Genomic DNA, 22,854 nt, shown 5'->3' on the forward strand with positions numbered 1-22,854 from the left:
CAAGCGACAGGTGTGCAGGTGAGCAAACAGCATGCAGGAGAGGAACAGAGAGCCACACCTGGACACACAGAGAGAAAGAGAGCTGAGAAAGGGGAGACAAAAACAGACTAGGAGCCTCAAACCTCTTGTCTCCAGCGGCTTCCTGCGACTCTGCCTTTATAACACCTGCCCTGCAGGTGTTATTCATGTGTCACCCTCATGAAAGGGCACAAATACATTTTACATTAATGCACCATGATAAACACCATCATCAGAAATATCAGTAACAGGAACACAAATGTGGATGGCACTGTGTAGGATTATGACTGATTTACTGACCTTTATCCTTCAAAAGAGAGCTGTGGAGATCGTTTCTGATACTTCACTGTTTGCCCGGTATGTGCACTGTGATAGTCTGGTGAGTGTTTTTGCCACACTTGCACTTCAGACTTAACATCTGATGACTTCTTAAATAAGAGGTCTGTGACCGCGAATCAGTAGGCAAGGTAGCCGAGCTCTGCAGTGATTATTTCACTGCATAAATTATGCATGTAGAGCTTGAGCCCAGAGTAAATCAAGATTAGCTTTCGAGGTTATTAACATGAATCATTGGCGTGTGACTTGCATGTAATTAATGCAAACTGCACTGCACTGGCTCAGAAAATTTGGAGACCTTGATAAATTCATGGAGATACTGAACATGTGCTCTCAATATTGCTTAATATTAAACACCTTACTTGATTTATAGTTTGATTAACTGTGACATCATAAGTGATGATAAACTTAGATGGTAGCTGTTCTCAGTACATCATGAGTCTAAATCAGAGTCGTTTATCACCGTCATGTTGTTGTGAGTAGTCAAAGAGGCACACCCAGAGGGGCACAGCTTATCTGAAACGACATGTTCTCTGAAACTATCTTTAATTAAGTCGTGGATTGGGCGGCATTCATACTTCAGCACTGAAGCTCATTTGTATATACTGCCATCTTGTGGACAAATCCTAGAACTGGAACGGAATGCAGTGAATGAGTGAGTGAATGAACAACAAACTAAATGTGGGATGAAGAGTAAGCTATATTTAGGATCCCGGGACTTACAAACTGAATTCATGGTACTTGGGGAGGATGGGTGCTTGTCATGTTGGGACATTCAAGGGAAAACCAATAAGACGACTGTTAGGTTAAAAGGAGAGGGGAAGGAGCTAAAATGGCTTGTTTCAGGCAGATGATGAACTGAAAGCACTGTATAGGATTAATAAGGATTACTCTGAGCTGTGACTCAGGCAAAACTACTCTAATAGGTGGTTAAAAATGTAGAGTTAAGGTGTAATCTTTTTGCCAGGAAAACGTTTTAGAAACACTTTTTAAATGTAAGACAAGACCCTCATGTTCAGATGATGGGTGCTTTTTCATAACAAACAGCAGAAAGAACTTCCTGTAACTTTCCTAAACATCTCTCGGCAGTGTGACCTGCAACCAGCATCCATGTTTTTGTAACACAAAGACTTGCCTCAGAGCCGCCGCACCTCTGTCAACTGTCCGGTCGTCAGCACATTCACATAAAGTCGAACACAGTGAAAGCTGCCGTCTACATCAAGACCGAGAGACAGAGGGTCCAAAGTGACCGATTCGATGACCGCACATTATCAGCATCATTGGAATGTGTTGAAAGTGAGACGACAAATCCTAAGTATAACGTCCTCTTGTAACACAAGTTCAAACTCTGTGAAAATCCTGCAGTCCTTTATATGTCCTCTGCTGGGTGAAAGATTCAAAAACGCCTTTTCATCAGGGATAAAATGAACTTGGCAGCAACTTGGCTGCAGTTTTGGCTTTGCTCGCTCAAGGTCATCCTCTCATTGAGTTAGGTGCAGTCTGAATGTATATCAGCGAAAGACAAGGATGATAATTAAGCCGGTGAATTAAATGCCAGAGCTTTGATTTACATTAAGACATCTCCATCGACAAGATCTCACCTTCAGCTCGGGGGAGACATTCTGACATGCAAAGTGTTGTTTTATTGTAATTACCTGCTTTTTCACTTCAATGAGAATATCTCCTGGCTCTGACACGCTTTTCCTGTGAGTGTGATGTAAGGCATGATTGTTATAATTTTTTTTACAGCTAAGTGCTTGCGATGGGCTGCAGGGTTTGTTGCCATGGCAGCCCCTATTAGACAGATGTCTTTAAAAGGAGAAGAAGAAGAAGGAAATACTGAGGAAATAGCTTCTAGTGTTTATTACAGCTACTTTACTGTTAAATATTAATTCTCTGCAATGGGCAACAAAGATTCTTGAACTTTTCACTCAAACACTGATGTAGCCAGGTCACTGAATTAAAGTGACAACAGAGAATGCTGACTTGATATTTATACATAGCCACAACTGTGTATAAATATCACAGTGTTCACTGGAGTGTGATTATATTTGGATGTTAGACGCTTAGGCTTAGAAAAAAGTGTTTGGATTAATGTGTGTGTGAATGAATCAATGAGGCTTGTATTATAAAGCGCTTTGAGTGCTCAATCAGAGTGGAAAAGTCCTATATAAGACCGGCTCCATTTACAATTTACTCTGTTTAATGTAAAATATATAAGCCTGTAAAGGTCCAGTGCATTTAACAAATGACATTAAACAACAAAAGCTGGTTATAAGCTAACCGTAGGCCAGCTAATTTTAGGGTCAAGTGTTCTAAAAATCACACCCTGGCGCTGATAAACAATTTGATTTCATTCTTATATTATATGAGAGTTTATTTGCTAAGTGTCCCAGTCCAGCAATGTTAGATCATTTTCAAATGATGTGTTACAAAGCCAACTAACAGCCGCTAAAAGATGCTCATAGCAGCTAACAGCAGCAAAAACAGCAGCGCTTACTCACAGAAAAGTTCAGGATATCCTCAAAAACTCACCAATGTATCACTATCATCAGACAAAAATTAGCTTCACTAACTCTTTGACTCATAGTGGACTCCTTTCATAAAGTTTTACAGCCTCCTCAAGAGAAAACAAAAGTGGACACATATTGACAGCTGAGGTAAACACCATCCAACAGCTAACACTTGCTACAGATGACCGGCAGCCAAAGTTATTTATCCTACTGACATCTAGTGGTGAGATTTTGCACGCTGTACTTTTAAGAAAAATTAGCAAAGTACCTTAAATCTGCATTCTTACTACTGGCTAGCAGGGGGTGAGCTCTGTCATTTTGGATAAATTTCAGTAAATTTGCAGCTCCTTTTTTGTTTGTTTGTTTATTTTTATAATTTGTTTTATGGTATGATGCCAGTTACATTCAAAAACTGCACACAACCAACACAAATATGCCTTAATGAAGTCCTCCAAAGACCTAACAGCATGTAGCTCCAAATTGAATATCCTATTTGTAGGCGAATGGTCATCTTGTCTGTTACTGTGTGAACTCTAAAGTTGTGTGATATAACCTCACTCTGCTCTACAAGTGGGTAGAGGACCAACAACAGGTCAGTTCAGGATGAGTAACCCACAGACCAGTTCTTTGTGACACTGCCCTCTGGTGATGATGGTATCCGGAAATGTTGTCGCTATAGTTTTTAAGTCTTAGTGAACACATCATGAAGTGCATGTTGTAAATTATGATCCTCGTTTGGGATTAAGAAAATGTTGAACCGCAATGTTGAAAACACTTACCTCGCGGCAGGACTTCACAAATCAGTACGTGATTATATCATGGTGGCTACTTCCATCTTTTACTTACAGTCAGTGGTCTGAGTGTAGCCCCTCAGTTCATCTTCCACCTGAAACGAACTGAAACGGCTTATTTTTAATTGTTATTATTATTCATATATAAGCAAAATTATGAAGAACAATGACTTCAATGATCTATGACGTCAACATTGAATGACTTTCTTTTTTTTGCAGTAATCACCTAAAGATTATTTAATCCAGCACTCCTAACAGCATGTCAACCACAAGTTATTAGAATATGTTTGTACATCTAAACTGTTATTTGAAAAAAAAAAACACAACAATGACTCCTGATCACTTTTGATGATGCTTTTCCATTTTTTTATTTATTTTTTTGCTATCACTATTGTATAATTCATGACACTGCTCTTCTACATACTTATAAATATCCCAGCGACACAGCTGTCTAACTGTCTCCTCAGCCCCACATTATATTGAAAAGCAACAACATGATTCACTCTGGAGGAGCTGAATGTTTGCTGGTAATTAGTATGTGCAATTTTTAAAAAAAGTAAGCCACTGATTATATGTGTTTATAAGCTGAATCCTCAATCTAATCAAGAGATTGGCTTGGGTGTAGCAACGCTCTGCGCCTGAGAACTCAGTGAATATTTTCTCTCTTGAATGTGGCTTTCTCTGATGAGAACATGTTTTTTTAAAGTGTGTAAAGTCATAAGGTAGATTTGTATGAAACATGAAAATGTAGCTGACACAGGACCTGAGCGATGCATCTGACCATTCAGTTTACACGTCTACCATTCACTAAAGCCTCATCAGAAGTGGTTTCTGTAGAAACGTGGCTGCGCTTTTAAATCAAGGCTGAAGACTTTTGTTTGTCTCTGCTTTTTATTAAATCAAGGAATTACAGATTTATTGTACTTTCCTCTTGTATTTCTTAAATTCCTGTCAAAATGTCAAACCACTTAGCATTGCTTTGCCCATTTGAACCTTTGATGTATCAAATACCCTGACTAACCTGATGGGGGTGCTGTAATCAAATCTCACCTTTTAGTTATCATGTTTTTAGAGATTTAAAGACAGGAGTTAATACTGTTGTAGAAGTGGTTGTCAGGATTGTCTACAGATGTAGAATTTCTAGTGGGATTTAAATTTAATCAAAAATGCCATTTTTGCATGTACAGCATCAAAACAAGCTAAAAGTAACATCAAATTTAACATTATTGTTATGAAAACAAGGACAAATGGTGGTGGTTGAGTATAATTCTGCCACTTGCTTGAGTGTGAAAATCCTTAAAATATGGTTATATTAAAGTTTTTGATTATTTCACTTCTTCACTGTTAAGTTTACCAAAAATACTAAAGTCTTATCAGACAATGTTTTTGTTTCATTAAATGTGAGTCTGTGGCATCTTAAATCCTCTCCTTCATTATTAAGTGCAGTATTTCCACTGGCTCCTCTCAGGTTTCCCCTTTCACTCATCACTCAGGCATGCAGCTCTAAGGTTACTGCTTTGTTTAATTCATTGTGCTGACTCTATGTTACTCTATCAATGCAATAAGGAATAAACAGCTGTTCTTACTGTGGCACAACTTTTTAAACCCTTTTGTCACATCTCATTCTTCTAAAGGGAATCTCACTGGCCTTTAAGCAGCTATAAATCGGCAAGGTGAGGCCTTACAGTGTATCCTTATTCACTGGTATAAAGGAAAAATCAGTATGTTAGCATTTAAGTTTCACTGATGATCCCATGAGGCATTACACCACAGCTGAGTCACCTTTTAACTAAACATGGCTTCTTAAAATAGGAAAACAGCCTGTAGATATCTTACTTTATTTAAAATCAAAGCATTTTAATAACAAAATACGTTGGATGGTGCATCTTTTCCTATAAGCTGCAAATACTGGGAATACTAATGTAGCAGACAGAAGGGCCCAAAAGCATGGCTCAAAGCTCCAAAAAAAAGCTTTATTCCTGGGAACTTGCAAAGTAAGCCTGACATAAGGGCCAACAAATAACCAAAAGGAATTCAACTAGTGACACAGGATAAGAAACACACAGCTTGAGGGAGAAGGCAACAAAGAGCACGGGAAGACAATGAATCCACACATGGAAGACACAAAAAGCTGAAACTAATATCAGATGATGACCCAGAGGTAGTACAACTAGACATGCTGCAGAGACTAAAGACCACCAAAGTATAACAGGGAGAGACAAAAGACTTCACATAATGACTAAAATGTAAACAGCCACAAAAAAGACTGAGTCAGATACAGAGATGGGGGGGGGGGGGGGTACAAGGGATAAATAAAGAACCATAAAACCAAGAATATTACAAAATATTCTTAGAAGTACAGAACCAAAAAAACCTCAAACATCCTAAAAACTCAAAACCCTGAGTCCAAGACTCAGAGACCATGACGACTATACCCACAGCACTACAAACAAAATTGACTCTCTCGCCACCTCTATATAAAACAGGGATTAATCAAAAAAGTAAACTCACTTTAAAGTGTGTTTATGTACTCATGGTTTTTTGAGAGTTTTTATAAATGGGCTTTCATTTTTTTAAAATATGTAAATGCATTTTTGATGATTTGATGAGCATGAATTGTGTGCTGAAGATGACCATACAGACTGTTGCAGGAATGGCCAGTGATTCTATATATGAGTGGGACTGGCTGCCTGTGTTTCCATTAGCCCTCCAATGGACTGGCTCCAACCCCTGAGTGACCCTGAAAATCGACAAGTGGAAGAAAATGGAAGGGACATAAAATACTCATGTCTATACTTTGTCCCATAAAATGTGTTTGGTAATAAGTGGCTAAAAGGATCTGCAGATATCAGAAATTCAACTCCGGTTGAATGGTGTAATGAGGGAAAAGGACAAGGAAGCACGAGGTCCTTTTTCATCAGGTGGCGACCTGCTAGAAAGTAAAATGTGGTGGTAGCCAAGGAGTACAAAACTAGACGGTAACAGTTGACATTATTTATTTACAATAAAACCATCTCAGGGAATTTAAAAAACTAAAACTATAAGTCTCACTTATATACAGGGGTGTAATTTCCAGGGGGGATAGGGGGGTTATGCCCCCTCCAATAATCAAACCCAACCAATATAACCCCCCCAATAAAATTATGAATTATCCTACATAAATAAGCTGCTGATTTTCTTTACTCATTTCAGCTATTACCAGCAAAATAGACAGAGATGCACAACAGCATTTCATGTGTGGTGATTGCATTTGGATATCATCAAAGCGGAGCCACTTTGTAAAGATGATCTTTTTCTGAACATAATATAGAGGAAACAGAAACTCCCATTGCTCACAGAGCTTGTTTTTCCCAGTAATCTAAAAAGTGTGTGAAAAAATTCCATCGGCCTTTTTTGTTAAAGGAACTGCGACGATGCAAACTCTTGTTTTGGTGCACACAAACACGGTCGTCCCTGTGGCACTGTGGCCCTCTCTTTACATCATATTCAGCCAAGAGGAGAACCCCCTCCCCCCCCCCCCCCCCCCCCCCCCCAAATAAAAAAACAAAAAACAAAAAAACAATCTGAACAATCTGGATTATTTATACAGGCACTGATCTCAGTATTTGAAACTTTGACCATGTTTAAAATGGTTCATCATATCTGGGTTTCCATGTGACATTTGGCCTAAAAAGTGCAACAGATGGTTGTAGAAGGAGCTTTACTCATCACAATCTATAGCATATTAACTAGACTTTTTGATTTTATTATTAGTAACAAAGAAACAATGCATCTCTTCATGTGCAAGAGAGAATAGGGAAATAGATCACAGGTAAAATGTCTAAATCAGCGGAAGGTATATATGTTAATTCATTTTGGGGGGTAATGTGTCAATACAACCCTGCTGCAAGGGATTCGGAGTCTAATCTTTCTTTAGTCAAGCTCAGCAATGTGGGAAAACAGGCTCATGAATGAATGTTGTGGCTCCTCTGGTTGAAATAAAGCTGGCATCTATTCTGGCCTCCATTCACATCAGTGGACACAAGCCTCAGACAGACTCAGCTACCCTGGTTCTCATCACCGGGCATTCAAGCATTTTAGCTCAGTTATTCCACCATCAGTGCCACTCGTGTCTGAAAGATCTGCTTCCTTATCATTAAAGCTCCACCAGCATACTTCGACAAGCAACAAAGACTAGATTCAGAGCAGAATAATCATTATAATCATTACCTGCTGCTACAGTTGGTTAAACAAGATAACTGAGGTAACTACTATAGCATCGCACATTTTGGAAACGTGCAGCAGAATGCAGATGTACTCACAAATAAATTTGGTTATCAAAACTTTATTTGTGAAAGAATAGGCATTTTTTTTAAAAAGGTTTGTTTGTATTTTGCAAAGTTACAAGGACAAAGTAAAATATTTCCCAGTTCTGAAAGATTGTAATGATCAGAAGATGGAAATATTTGAGGTTTAATCATCTCAAAACTGTGCAGTGCACCACAGAGCTTCGCTGCTTTGAAGTGCACTTTTCAAAAATCACTTGTTAATCAAAAGGCTCTTTTTGTTTATGTAGAGCCTTTCATCCCTCAATTCGTTTAATTTTTGCATAATAGTCACGTCTGTGTTTGGTCTGGGCTGTGTGCAAGCACACCGAAAGCATTTCCTAGCTTGTGTGGACGCAGTTCTGATTTGATGAAAACACAATCAAATAATAAACTTAAATGGCCCCATTCCAAAAGAAAACATGCAGTGTTTTAAAGCTTTTGCGGTCCACACATTATCACACTAATGTTCCTCTGACTGTGCAGCGCATAATCAAGAAACGCTGAATTACCGTTGTTATTTTTGGACCTTTTATTCCTCTTTCATTTATAATTTGTCATTGTAACAACAACCACATTGGACAGAAATGATGAAGTTTCTATTAAATAACAAAGTCCAGGAAGTCCTGTTGATTGGTGCAGGGATAACAGGGCAATATATCTTCAAGTGAAATCACATTCATTTATTCTTTAACTACAGAGGCAAAATAGCAGAGTAACACTAAACTTTTATCAGGGTTAGAGTCTTGTTCTATCCCCAGCAGTGTTCTTGCTCCACTTCCTGGACTTTTTTTTTTTATTCTGTCTGCACTTCTTATGAGCACCTGTTCTTTGGAAAATAACATTTTCTTGCTAACCCCATTTACATTACAGCTTAGAGAGAGGGGGGAGGAATCAAACTGCCTGCTCAAACTTAATAAGCGAACTCACCTTCTGCCCGAGATACGTCTTCCCTAACTGCCTGGGTGTTCTTGAATTAAATTAGGAAGAATCGCTTTAGGGCACATCCAACAGTTGGATGTCTTTCAGTCGGATATAAAGAACAAAACATGTTTCTCCTTTTTCTCTGAAACCCCTTTGAGTGATTACTTTTCTTCATAGCAGGGCAAAGAAAATCAATGCAGAGTTCAGAGTATAAATTACTCATCATTAGTGCTAGAGCCACAGCACAATAGTGCTGTGTTTTTTTGGGGCTTTTTTTTTTTTTGTGGAGTGCCAGGGTAATTTAAAGCTGCTGACAGCACCAGACGCTTACACTGCAATAGGCTCCTGCTGTCTCTCTTGTCCTCTATCATTTGTATCGATGGGTATAGCCTGTCTGCTTGCCTGACAGTTAATCTCTTCTTCTCTTCCCTCCTCCTCCTCCTTCACTAACTATTACTCCCTCCTATCTCTGTGAGCCACCACAGCTCCTCCTCTTTCTATTTTTTGCATTACCTCCCCTGTTTTGTTTTGTTTTTTCTCACAGATGTCGTCATGATGTATGATTTCACAGTAGCTCAGACAGCCAGTGTTGCTCAAACTCTACAAGACATCTATTTTTTCTTACATGGGGACCTATTGTGTTTTTTTCCAGTATTTTTTCTCTTCTATGATTCACAGTTCAAGTCAATTATCTTGCACTGCCTATTGGTGCAACCAGTCCATTTATCTTCTGTATTCTGAGTTAATCTAGTGGTTCTCAAACCACCAGCATTAATTTTAACACCATTGTTTCCCCCAATCATGACCCTTTTTTAAAAAAAGAAATAACCCACATTTCAGCATCAACATCATTCGACTTGGCTCTGAAAGCCGCTGCTTTAACCCAACTTCCTTGTGACTGGCTGCTCAACACAAACAGAAGGTTTGAACAGCAGGTTGGTTTGACTTCTGTGCTTATTGCTGTGTACCTGAGATGACCATATTAGATATATCTACTCTGTTTGACATCATACTGATCCAATAGAAAAATATTGGAAAAAAAACAACAAATCTCTGAACCTGAGAGTTTGGAGCAGTCAGGGATTCCTTGCAAATATGCTGACCTCATTACTTGAAACCTGCATCATGTTTAGAGCATCTACCTCTGTGGATCATGAACTCTGACCTCTGGTTAGATGTGAAAGAAATGCAATTTCCCTTAAAGCGTGCTTCTGATAACCAAAATACATGCAAAAGAAACATATGCACTGTAATTTTATGCCTTTATTAATTGAATTTAACATATTATTTAAAAAATTTCAGCGCAAAGAGAAGAGAAAAGAAGAGATTGTTTGAGAAGAGTTAGAACTGGTTCTGTATATCCAGTGATGAACAGAAAACACCGGAACACAGAAAATGGAGAAGCTCGATTTTGAGATCAGAGTTTGTTGACCTGCTGTGGCAACATTACCAACCAACAAATGTGTACATTTCTCTCTCTCCTGTGTTTAAAAGGGAGAGAGTGAGGGCGAGAGAGGCCCCAAACAGCACCTGCATGTAGAATAATCCTTCAGTGTAGTTGACACCTGTGTCTGCAGAGGGATCTAGCAGCTCTCTGTCTACCTTTGTTTCACAAACACTGCTGTGGGGATGTTTTGCTCATACCACAACAAATGTTTACACCCTCCATCATTTTTCCTCTTCTTTTCAGTATTTTTCACTGTCAAAATAAATCACATTTTTCTACAATAAAAGGGGAACATGATAACCTAACAATGGAATTACTTATTATTTTCCCATGTACGTTAAAATAGACATACAATTAATCATTACACAGAATTCAGGTTTATATTATTTAGTTTATTATTGTATTGTTTAGAAGTTAGTGCCTGAAACGGCAAGCCTTTGTTTTAACAATTGTCTCTCTTTAAACTAGTATTAATGTAGGTAACTGAGTTATTAAACTCCCCCCAAAAAGTATTTTTGTTAATTCCACCGTCTCCAAGAGATACATCATAGCAGGTCTTACAAATACTCACTCACATACTGTCTTGCTTTTTCTCACTTTCATTCCTCTTCTCTCCAGAGCACACCTCCACCTCTCTGGACTCTCTCCCACCTGCTCCCTGCTCGCACTAAGACCACAACATCATCTGCAAATATTACAGTCCACAAAGACTCCTTCCTGAGGTCTTTTCCATAGCTTTATTGTATGGCTCAGCAGCTCTTCACATCATGTATGTAATCCATCACTTAAGGTGGATGTTGATTTTCAGTTAAGGGTCTAAATATTTTTTTTCAACTAAACAAGAGTATTTTGTGTTTTTGTAATTCAAACAACTTCCCTTGATTTAGAAATATGTTTAAATGTACTTCCATTTTCACTCCTGTGTTATGTTGGCATCCCTGTGTCAGAAACAGTAATGCATTTTATTTATGAAACTGGAGTATTTCCTGCAGGTTTTTCCACTCTGCAAAGAATATTAGAGTGAGCCATACCAGTGTACCACTGCTGTAATGCTACTTCTACTTTTTATAAGAATAGTTTATTGTCTGTTTGATGTATGCTGCTACAACAACTCAATTTCCTTCTGGGCTTAATAACGTTTCTCTGATTCTGATTCTAAAACAAAATAAAACCTAACTGAAACAATTTTGTGAACTTGGAAAACTATACAAACAAAAATAAAAAAACAAGAAAATCCGATATGAAAACTAACTGAAACTAAACTGAATGAAAAACAAAAAACTCAAAATTAAATAAACTTTTAAAGTACTGAGAAACTACAAAACTATAATGACTCCATACTGATTTCCTCTGGTTCAAAAAGACCAACAAAATCTATTGTGATGGCCCTAAATTGTTTTTTCTTAGGGAGCGGCTGGGCTCGGCACTTTCCGGCACGCTTCGTGGATATTGACGTGAGCTCGTGGCCGCCTCTCCCAGACTGCTTTATGTCTGGCAGCAGCGGCCATGCGCGGTCGCCATATTACTGCGCACCCCTCCCCTCCGGCCCCGTCACAGACAGCGCAGACCACGGCAGCTGTGCGGGAGGCTCCATACTGAACGACGCTACCGCCGGGGCGGACCAGTGATACAGCAAAACCCAAACGAGGACCCAGAGGAATGGATTTAACCCGTGTACGGCGATTTTATTAGAAGTGTTTCGCCTTTTAAAGCTTCTAACTGCGGATTAAAGGTGGCTCGCTTTCACTTCGTTTCCTCTTGTTAAAAGAATAAGAATAAAAAACCCAGCAGTTTAAACAGCCGAGTTTGTGTTTAGCTAGCCGGTGATGGAGAGTGGCAGCTAGCTAGCTTTTAATATAACGCTAACTTACTCAGCAGCTTTTTTTGCCCGCTTTTTGTGTTCATTGCAGCGAGGCGTCTTTTTCTCTTCAACAAAACATACAGAAATGTTAGCTTGTGTTTAATAAAGGCGCAGACGGACAGCTCTGGTAGTTAACCGGCGAACTGGCATCAGCTGACGCTAGCGGCCACTAGCTTCTTTTGCCTCGCTAGGATAACGCCGAAGCGAGTGAAAGAAGACAAGGGTGTAAATATCGGCACAACTTTTGCCTCATATTTGCGCACTTCGTTGAACTATCTATTGTTTTTTTTCTAGATAATTTTTTTTGGTCATTTGTCTGTTGAGTTTAGTTTTGTCAAAACGGCGCCTTTAACGAGCTGCAGCCTTATTGCATACTGTCAGAGACCAACTACCGCCCGGATCTTCTCGAAATGCATCATCCGGACCCTGCAGGAGACTCTGGCAGTGTTAGAAAGATGGCGCACCAGGCTGTCTTTCACAGAAGGGGGAGCAACACTGGCAGCGGGAGCGGCCCCGGGCTGTCAACATCAGCTAACCCGGTGGTTAATAACAGCCACGTACCAGGCGATGACTACCCGCCGTCCCTGTTGATTCAACCTCCTGCTGGCTCATCCTCCCCGGGTCCCCATCATCCTCCTCCCCCCCACAGCCTAAATCTGCTCTCCCAGCCCACACAGTCCACTGGAGCTCAGATAAAAAAGAAGAGTGGTTTCCAGATCACAAGTGTGACTCCAGCACAGGTATCTGTTAGTACCAATAACAGCATTGCAGAGGATACTGAGAGCTACGACGACCTGGATGAGTCCCACACTGAGGATCTGTCATCTTCTGAGATTCTGGATGTGTCCCTCTCCCGAGCTAATGATGTAGTTGGAGCAGAGAGAAGCTCCTCAGAGGAGACGTTGAATAATTTCCATGAGGCGGAGACCCCTGGAGCGGTCTCTCCAAATCAGCCTTCACACCCCCACACCTTGAACCAGGCACAGAAGCAACACGGTGGAGCCATGGTGAATGGGACTGTACACCATCAACATCCTCCACATTCTAACCATGCCCAGGTCTACACTCTGTCCTCTGGCCCCGGGAGCACCTCGTCTGGTCTCACCTCTGGAGCTTTACCTTGTGTCACCCAGAAAATGCCTTCTAATATGGGCGGCCCTCAAGAGAGAGTTTCCCAGGCTGCTCCTTCAAGTATCCCCACTCAGCCTACGGGGACTGCAGTCCCGGGATCTATCCCTGGAATGCACAGCTCTGCTGCTGGCAATACAGTTAGCATAGTTAATCCCCAGACCAGCAGTGTTAGTAATGTGAATATGTTGAGCTCTGCCAACGTGCCTGTGAGAGGGGGGATCAGCACGAGTGCTAGCACTAGCAGTGGCGGCTATCCTGTCAATGTGATGAGCAGCAGTGGAGGGAGTGGAGGAGGAGAAAGTGCTGCTGCTACAGCTGGGAGCAACCTTATGGCCCCCACTAGCATGATCCAGCCACACCAAAACTTAAACTCCAACATTGCTATGACTGCTACAACTACTGTTGCTGTGAGTGCCTCTGGAGGCGTAGGGCTCCCCAGCGGGCTCCATGGAAGAGTTGGATCAGCTGTGCAGCAGCCTGTGAGTGCAACTGCTACAGCTGTGACCACAGCTCCTGTATCATCTGCTCCTGCGGCCCCTGTGGTGGCCACCACCACAAGCTCTCGCTTTAGAGTGGTGAAGCTGGACTCTAACTCTGAGCCCTTCAAGAAGGGCAGATGGACTTGCACTGATTTCTATGATAAGGAGACCCCAGCTCCTGCCCCCACTTCTTCTTCTGATCCTGCGTCCCACAGCATACGGCAGTTTGTCTCTGAGAGCTTTGCTGGGGGGTCGGAGAGAGAAAGCACAAGTGGGAGTTCTGTGAGTAGTACTATGAGTACATTGAGCCATTATGTCGAGAATGTGTGCAGTGGAGATGTTGGTGGACCACAGCATGCACAGGATTACAACTCCCCTCCTCAGGGCTTTCAAGGAATCCTCCCCAGCGGTTTAAGCATGGGAGTATCTCACACCCAACCCCAACAGCATGATAAAACTAATGCAGCCCCCTCGACACCTACAAACGTTCATCAGCCTCCATCCATGCAGAGCCACCAGACTACCATGGGACTCACTGCTGTGCCCCAGCAGCAGCTCACTTATGCCCAGGCAGTTGCTAATCAACCCCCAGTAGGTGTTCAGCAGCAGAAGTTGGGTTATGCCACCCTACCACAACAGCCAGCTGCTGCCCCCCAAGCACACACGATGTCGATGAGGCCACCTGAGTACACACAGCCGCAGCAAAGCATCCCTCATTCTGCTGCTGCTTCCCAGCCTTTGTCCAACCAAGCTGGATCCACATCTGCTGGGATGGCTAACGGAGCCTGCCATATGATGGGAGGTCCTCAGCAGCCCCACTCTCTTCAGTCTACCACCTCTAGTATGCCCTCTCATGTCGGGGTAGCTGGTGTTGGCCAGCAGCCTCAGAGCCATCCAGGCCATTTGGATTGCCAGCAACAAAAGCCGCAGTCACTCCCAACACAAATCCAAAACCAAGGGCTGAGCAACCAGCTGCCAACAGCGGCCCACCAGAGCCAGGCGTCTGCACCAAGTGTGCCTCCCCCCAACCCTCAGAGCGATCCCCAGGCCCAACCCCAAGCTCACAACACTGGGAATACTGCTCGGATGCCCCCGCAGGGAGTTCCCCATAGCCAGCCGTCTTCTGTGAGCTTGACCCATGACCACAGCAGTGCCCAGGCCCTGGCTCACGCTGCACAGGCCAGCGCCCTGTATGCCAGTCTGCCGAGCTTCACCACCACTCAGCTGCAAGATGCCCAGCGGCTGCTCCTCCAGCATCAGTCGGGTTTGTTGGGGCTGCCCAAGCTGTCTGGAGGAGAGACTGGATCCAACACTGGCCATGGTCAGGAAACTGAGGGCAACGCTGCCACCGCCAGTGCCTTAACAGCACCAGCTGGTCTCAAGACTGTAGATGGAGAAGAGGATGGGTAAGAGACTTAATTTTTATACTTTTCTCACTTTTCTTAAATTTGTTTGATTATCTGCAAACGGTTTATGGCTTTTTTTTTTTTTTTTTTTTTTTTTTTTTTGGTATTGTATTAAAAAAGTTTTGTGTGATGGTACTCAGCATTTTAAGTCTGTTTGAAGCTGAATGAGTTCACTGTTTAATGTTGCAGCTGTGAGGGAAGAAAAGTGTTGTTGTTATCCTAGATCACCAGCTGACAGAGGCCAAGCTGCTGCACTCTCTCTGTCCTCTGTCAGTGGGATACAGCGCAGGGCTCAGCTGGATGTGACGTTTCTTGTCTTTATCAAGTGGCTGCAGTGATTCAACATTTTACCTCACCCGCCCGCCTGCTTGAAATCCCGGCTGTCTGCCTTACAGGGCACATTTTCTGCTGGGCACACTGTTCCCTGTAGAGACTTTCAGCACATTTTGGTGTTGAAAAGCAGAAATTACAGTAGCAGTTGTCAATGACTTAATGAGCAATAAAATAAGACAGGTATGAAATAAACTGACAGCCATTGTCAATTTTGTTTTGTATTCAAAGCAAGTCTTGCTCTTTCTGCTTTAGGAAAGAAACAAGAGTTGCCAGGTTGCTTATTCACATGAAAATGAAGGCACATGGCTCCCTTTTTCCCCAGTGAAAGCTTATTGATTTCATTAAGAGCCTTTTCCCTTTCTCTCTCTCTCTGCTACTGGCGAACTTGAAATCCTTTGGAAATTCCTCACAAGAAGTTTTAAGAACATATTTTGAGGTTAGACAGGAATTTTAATCACTGTGCAGCACGAGGGACTTGCTTTCATTTCCGTCACCCCTAACAATCTGAAGTCTTATGAATATGTTGGTGTTACTGTCACCTTTGCCCTCATAGCTTTAGGGATGTTTAGCATACCTGAGTCTCAGTCAGCGCTTAGCGAAGTGATGCCAGGTACAGCTGGGAATGTGGAGGGTAACATGGAAGTTATGTTAGTTTGTTTTGTTTGTTTTTTTTTTTTGGGGGGGGGGGGGTTGCCTTTATGGGACAGCTGGGTAGATACTAAAGGGTGACTGGTTTTTATCACATGATGTTTAACTCTGAGGAATTTGAAATCTATGTGGGATCAGGTGGATTATTGTCTTTGATCAGCACTCAAACCAAAGCCCTGTTTACAGATTATCTCTGTGAATTATGCTCATTCTGTCTAGTTTACCTGCTATCAGTGGTAGTGGTAATATTTTGAATTGGAATGGTCCTGGTAACTAATTTCCTGGATCATACTCTGTTTTCTTACTTTTAGACTAGTCAGTCTGCACCATACAGTGGCTTGTGTGGCTAACATTAACAGTGCTAGGACGAGCTACCTTCTGTGCTCGCAAACACCTGTGCATTGTGTAAATAAACATGTCTCCGGTCAGGTGTTTTACTTTGATGCGGCCTACATTTTGCAGATGAAAATAAAACAGAACTGTGCTGGTTTGCAGGGCTGTTACCTGCCCTGTCTAACATTGTGCTTCTTTACAACTAAAGTGAGACAAAGAGTGGGTCCAGGACACTGGGCCCGGCAATCGACAGGTAACTTTGCAACAACTTTAACCCAACAGATAACTGGCACTGTACATTAATGCAACATGAGAAATTAGTTTAACTTAAGGCTGTTTGATTATGGCAAAATAATGATTATGGCAAAAAAATAATAATAATCCAAATTGTTGGTTAACCTCAGTTATTTAACATGCTGCTTGTTATTGTCAGTAATTTCAACACTGTACAGTTACAGAAAACAGACTTTTTACAGCAAGTTTCCTCGAAGATAGGAGAAAAAAATGATAGGGGGAAAAAAGAATAAAAGATATGAGCTTGGTAGGAGACATGAGGTCTGAGAGTTTCAGACCTGGGCTAACAGGTGTTTTTGACTTTAAAGCCTGTGTAACAAGGGTAGCTGCCACAAAGAAGCCCATACATCAGCTTAGCTACCTCGCACAGCTCAAGAGGCCTTCATGGTAGCTACAAGGTGAGACCTGGTGACAGAGGCAGTTACAGGCAACTGATGATAATCGTTTCACTTATACACAAATGAAAACGTTGCAGTATTTCTTTTCCCCCACATAGTTTCGTTTTCATGGCTCCTCCCTAAAAGCTCAAAAGTGGTGGTGTGAAAATGAAGTAATTTCGAAATTCAATGTTTATTGCTTTTTAATTTATAGTATTTCTGCTGCAAATTACTGAAGGCAGCAGCTTTTAATCATCAAAGCAATTATTTGTGCACAAATAATGGTGAACTTGAGGGGTTTTTTTTCGGTTTTTTTTTTTTTTTTTTTTTTTTTGGTTATTACTGATATCTCTGCCTCTCTTTGATGTTCACTGACAAAAGTAATGCACTTCCGTGACTGCATAACAGGCATACTTCAAGAAAGGTATTTCCCCTGTGATTCTAAATTTGGACTTGTGCAGACAAAACACAGTAAATTAATCACAAACTGCTATGTAAAATTATGTTAAATGACAACCCTCTTGGGTTAAAATAAAACTTAATTTAAAAGCATCACTTATTACCAAGACAAAAAATGAACAGCTGTTGTGATCAACTGCATGGTTTTTAAATTAATGAATAATCAAGATTACAATAATGGCCACAATGATTGAGCAGCCTTGCCACCAGTGCAACACGGCTTTCCACCTAAAGAAAAATGGTTGCATGGTCAGTATTACAGGAGCTAGATATCTTAGCTGGACTTTTGAGAAAGGTTTCCCCAAGATATAGAGCCTCTACAAAAGGCCTTATGCAGATGAATTAGTGACATGATACTTGAAAATGTCTTTTGGCAACAAGAAATTCTTTTCGTTTTGGAACATAAATAGTGGTAACAAGAGTAAGCACTGTGGAAGCTGACCTTATTCTTAGCATTTCAACTTCATTCTCAAAATAGAATTTCAAATTTATTCTGAGTTTTAAACAACAACGAAATACTTGATGTGGTCTCAGTGGTCATTTGGGGGAAAATGGGCTGTCAGAAGTGCCCTTTGTTAAACTACAATCAAAAGAGGAACTGACCACATGTCAGATAACATAGGAACTGCTTTGCTCATTGGTATGGCTTAACATTGTGGCATTGTGCCCTTCTGTGTGTTTTGGACACACAGTTTTGAAACACTTATGTTTTTAACAGTCACTAACAGTTCCTGCCCACTGTTATTGAATTGTTTCCCTAACATTAGTTGCAGTAACAGAGGAATGACTGTTCTAACTTTAAATTTCTGCTGAAACATTATGGTAATTTTGTGCAGAGGCTGTCACTGAGATGTTTTTTCTTAGCTTTCTCTGTCTGGTAGAAATATGTGTACAAGTATGTTGTGAACAGGGAATCTGTGAGCTGTATTTGGGGTTGTACAGTTCCTGTGGTCTTCTCTGTGACTGTCGATGACCATATTTTCAGTTTTTGTTATGTGGGATGACCCTGTCCTCACAAACCCCTCCGGAGCCAAAGCTAACAGTTAGGTGTCCTCAGAGTGCCAGTTCATCTGTCTGCATGTGTCTCTTTGAATGAGGGAGCTTGTCTGTTGTACATACCCTGGGTCTGTCCTGCGAGTTATTAATGAGGTGTGTGTGAGTGTGAGAATGCCACTGCTGGGGTTTACTGGCAGCTAATAGTGATTAAAAATAGAATGTCAAATGTTCCTGTGTGCAGAATGTTAAGTAAAATGTTAGTAAAAAAATTTTTTTTTTGCGGGGGGGTGTTTATCACACTTGAATATTTCAGATCCTCAAACAGTTTGAAATATTAGACAAAGATAGCATAAGTATAAATGCAGTTTTTTAAATGAAGGTGCTTATTATTAAGGGGAAAACAAAAATCAAATCCTACTAACTGGTTGGGCCACCCTAGGCAGCAACAACTGCAATTAGGTGTTTGTGATAAGTGTCAATGAGTTTTTTACAGCGCTGTAGAGAATTTTGGCAGAATTATGAAATGGCTTTTTAAGATCATGCCACAGCATCTCAAGATTTTCCAAAGTCTTCATTTTATTTTTTATTTTTTAAACCATTCAGAGTTGGACTTGTTGGTTTGTTTTGGATCATTGTCCTGCTGCAGAAAACAAGTGCGCTTCAGCTTGAGGTCACGAACACATGGCCAGACAGCTTTTGTAGACAGCTGACTACAGCAAGTCCTACAGGTCCTGAGGTGGCAAAACAGACCATCACACTACCACCACCATATTTTACTGTTGATATGATGTTCCTTTTCTGAAATGCTCTTACTTTTATGCCAGATATAATGGTACACACACCTTCCAAAAAGTTCAACTTTTGTCTTGTCAATCCAGAGTTATTTTCCCAAGTCTTGGCGATAATCAAGATGTTTTCTGGCAGGCAATCACTTTTTCACACCACTGTAACACATTTTTTTCCCCCTTTAGCTTTAATGAGGCAATTCATCAGTTACACTTTGCTCTATTTTAGCCTCCTTTTTATTTATTTGTTTTTTCTTTTTTGAGATTAAAATGGTCAGTTTATTAACTATTATTGGCATTCCTCTTGTGCCTTTGTCTCACCTCAGCAGTATTGCTTGTAATTTCACTAAAGGACCCACTGGGAAATGAGAATCCCATCAGTGTCTGGATATACAGTTTATCGACTTGCTTTGATCGACTTGCTCTCAACATGTCTGCCTCTTTTTCCCTCTCAATTGCCCCATATCTCTGCGCGTCTGTGGATGCAACCATCAAAATGAAAAGGCAAGTTATATTTCTTGAAGACGGAGATTACTTTATGGTCAATTGTACCAGTCTCTGTTAGCTAGAATTTGTGATAGAGGTACCCCTGTCTGTGTAGTTTGGCATATGCAACCTACATATTCTACCAGCCAGGCCAGAATGTTTTGAGAATCTAGAAGTGCCAAGTTTGGCCCTCATTGTCTAGAAAGGTGCTTTTTCTCTCAGGCAGTGAATATGGGTGAAATTTTGTCCTGTAACATAAAGTCGGTGGGGGACTAATACTTGGGTCTGTACTAGGTTCCCTGCCAAGGCTGCAAAGCTTTAAGGATTGTTATGTCAAATGTTAAGTTTAATGTCTTTTTTGGTTTTAGAATGATTAACATCTGTGGGGAAGCTTTCATTGCACTTACGGTAATGATGTACACAAGTGTATGTCAAGTGGAGTAGTGTTAATCTTCACTTAACCTGTCTGCTTCTCTATTATGCTAATGGTGAGCAAAGCAGAGGAGACAAATTAGTGTGACACTATAACACAGGAGAAGCACAAAAAAAAAGACCCACACACTTAAAAATTTGTTCTTTCTCAGGGTCCAGTGCCAACCAGGAAACCATTTGATGGGTAGTCAGATGATAGTGGTTAGGCTTGATCTTGGTACATTAATGTAAAGGATATCCAATCAGCAGTGTTTGGGCGGATGACTGTGTGACAGATACTCAGATGTTTTATCCTAAAGACAGTCCTGTTATTTTTTATTTTTTATTTTATATTTCTACTTTCTCATTGAGAATGCAGGTGGATATTGGATATTCATATCAGCATGTTAATAAATAATGAGACATTAACCAGTGCCGGTGGTTGATGTTTATCTGCAACATTATTTTTCTACCTACATGTTCAGATAATGCAAAGCATAGAGAAAGCATCTTTCTCTTTAAAGATTTTTCTTTGTGTTGGCAGTTAGCTTCAGTATGTTCACTGAATTTCACTGTCAGTGCATCCTTAATTTTGTGGTGACGTCTTTGAATTGCAAATTCTGATGTTATTCCAGATGCTTGGTTTATTTATTTAAATGGAGTAGTAGCGATTCATTTTATATTTTTTTATTTTTATTTTTTTTTAAAGGTTCATAGCAACACTTGTGATATTTGGGCTATGAAAAGATATTTGCTAGAGGTATGAAAAGTTTTGGATTGAAGAGGGGAAAAGTGAGACCTCTTATGAATCCAGCGTGTGTGTGTGTGTGTGTGTGTGTGTGTGTGTGTGTGTGTGTATATATGTATATGTGTGTATGTATGTGTATGGTGTATATGTGTATGTATGTGTGTGGTGTATATGTGTATGTATGTGTGTGGTGTATATGTGTATGTATGTGTGTGGTGTGTATGTGTGTGTGTGTGTGTGTGTGTGTGTATATATATACAGTGGGGCAAAAAAGTATTTAGTCAGCCACCGATTGTGCAAGTTCCCCCACTTAAAATGATGACAGAGGTCAGTAATTTGCACCAGAGGTACACTTCAACTGTGAGAGACAGAATGTGAAAAAAAAATCCATGAATTCACATGGTAGGATTTGTAAAGAATTTATTCGTAAATCAGGGTGGAAAATAAGTATTTGGTCAATAACAAAAATACAACTCAATACTTTGTAACATAACCTTTGTTGGCAATAACAGAGGTCAAACGTTTACTATAGGTCTTTACCAGGTTTGCACACACAGTAGCTGGTATTTTGGCCCATTCCTCCATGCAGATCTTCTCAAGAGCAGTGATGTTTTGGGGCTGTTGCCGAGCAACACGGACTTTCAACTCCCGCTACAGATTTTCTATGAGGTTGAGGTCTGGAGACTGGCTAGGCCACTCCAGGACTTTCAAATGCTTCTTACGGAGCCACTCCTTTGTTGCCCGGGCGGTGTGTTTTGGATCATTGTCATGTTGGAAGACCCAGCCTCGTTTCATCTTCAAAGTTCTCACTGATGGAAGGAGGTTTTGGCTCAAAATCTCACGATACTTGTCCCCATTCATTCTGTCCTTAACACGGATCAGTCGTCCTGTCCCCTTGGCAGAAAAACAGCCCCAGAGCATGATGTTTCCACCCCCATGCTTCACAGTAGGTATGGTGTTCTTGGGATGCAACTCAGTATTCTTCTTCCTCCAAACACGACGAGTTGAGTTTATACCAAAAAGTTCTACTTTGGTTTCATCTGACCACATGACATTCTCCCAATCCTCTGCTGTATCATCCATGTGCTCTCTGGCAAACTTCAGACGGGCCTGGACATGCACTGGCTTCAGCAGCGGAACACGTCTGGCACTGCGGGATTTGATTCCCTGCCGTTGTAGTGTGTTACTGATGGTGACCTTTGTTACTTTGGTCCCAGCTCTCTGCAGGTCATTCACCAGGTCCCCCCGTGTGGTTCTGGGATCTTTGCTCACCGTTCTCATGATCATTTTGACCCCACGGGATGAGATCTTGCGTGGAGCCCCAGATCGAGGGAGATTATCAGTGGTCTTGTATGTCTTCCATTTTCTGATGATTGCTCCCACAGTTGATTTTTTCACACCAAGCTGCTTGCCTATTGTAGATTCACTCTTCCCAGTCTGGTGCAGGTCTACAATTCTTTTCCTGGTGTCCTTCGAAAGCTCTTTGGTCTTGGCCATGGCGGAGTTTGGAGTCTGACTGGTTGAGGCTGTGGACAGGTGTCTTTTATACAGATGATGAGGTCAAACAGGTGCCATTCATACAGGTAACGAGTGGGGAACAGAAAAGCTTCTTACAGAAGATGTTACAGGTCTGTGAGAGCCAGGGATTTTCCTTGTTTGAGGTGACCAAATACTTATTTTCCACCCTGATTTACGAATAAATTCTTTACAAATCCTACCATGTGAATTCATGGATTTTTTTTTTCACGTTCTGTCTCTCACAGTTGAAGTGTAC

The 22,854-nt window shown here is 41.1% G+C and overlaps 1 protein-coding gene across 3 annotated transcripts in view; it reads left to right on the top strand.

Moving 5' to 3' along the window:
• The first annotated feature begins 11,828 nt into the window (after nt 1-11,828).
• The window catches only part of LOC146500889 (TSC22 domain family protein 1-like), a 45,218-nt gene continuing 34,192 nt past the window's right edge, over nt 11,829-22,854 (top strand). Inside the window, exons 1-2 of one of the 3 annotated variants that reach the window (XR_014869816.1) lie at nt 11,829-15,210; nt 15,434-21,101. Coding sequence is in view for 2 of the 3 variants with exons in the window: in XM_085135559.1 (XP_084991685.1) it covers nt 12,605-15,210; nt 15,400-15,433 (2,640 nt within the window). In the remaining variant the exon portion in view is untranslated. Of the gene's footprint in view, nt 15,211-15,399; nt 21,102-22,854 lie in introns of those variants that run through there. The other 2 variants (XM_085135559.1, XM_085135558.1) reach the window with 2 other exon arrangements.

Source organism: Neolamprologus multifasciatus, chromosome 16, assembly GCF_963576455.1.
Source record: "Neolamprologus multifasciatus chromosome 16, fNeoMul1.2, whole genome shotgun sequence".
In the NCBI taxonomy this organism is placed as follows: Eukaryota; Metazoa; Chordata; class Actinopteri; order Cichliformes; family Cichlidae; genus Neolamprologus; species Neolamprologus multifasciatus.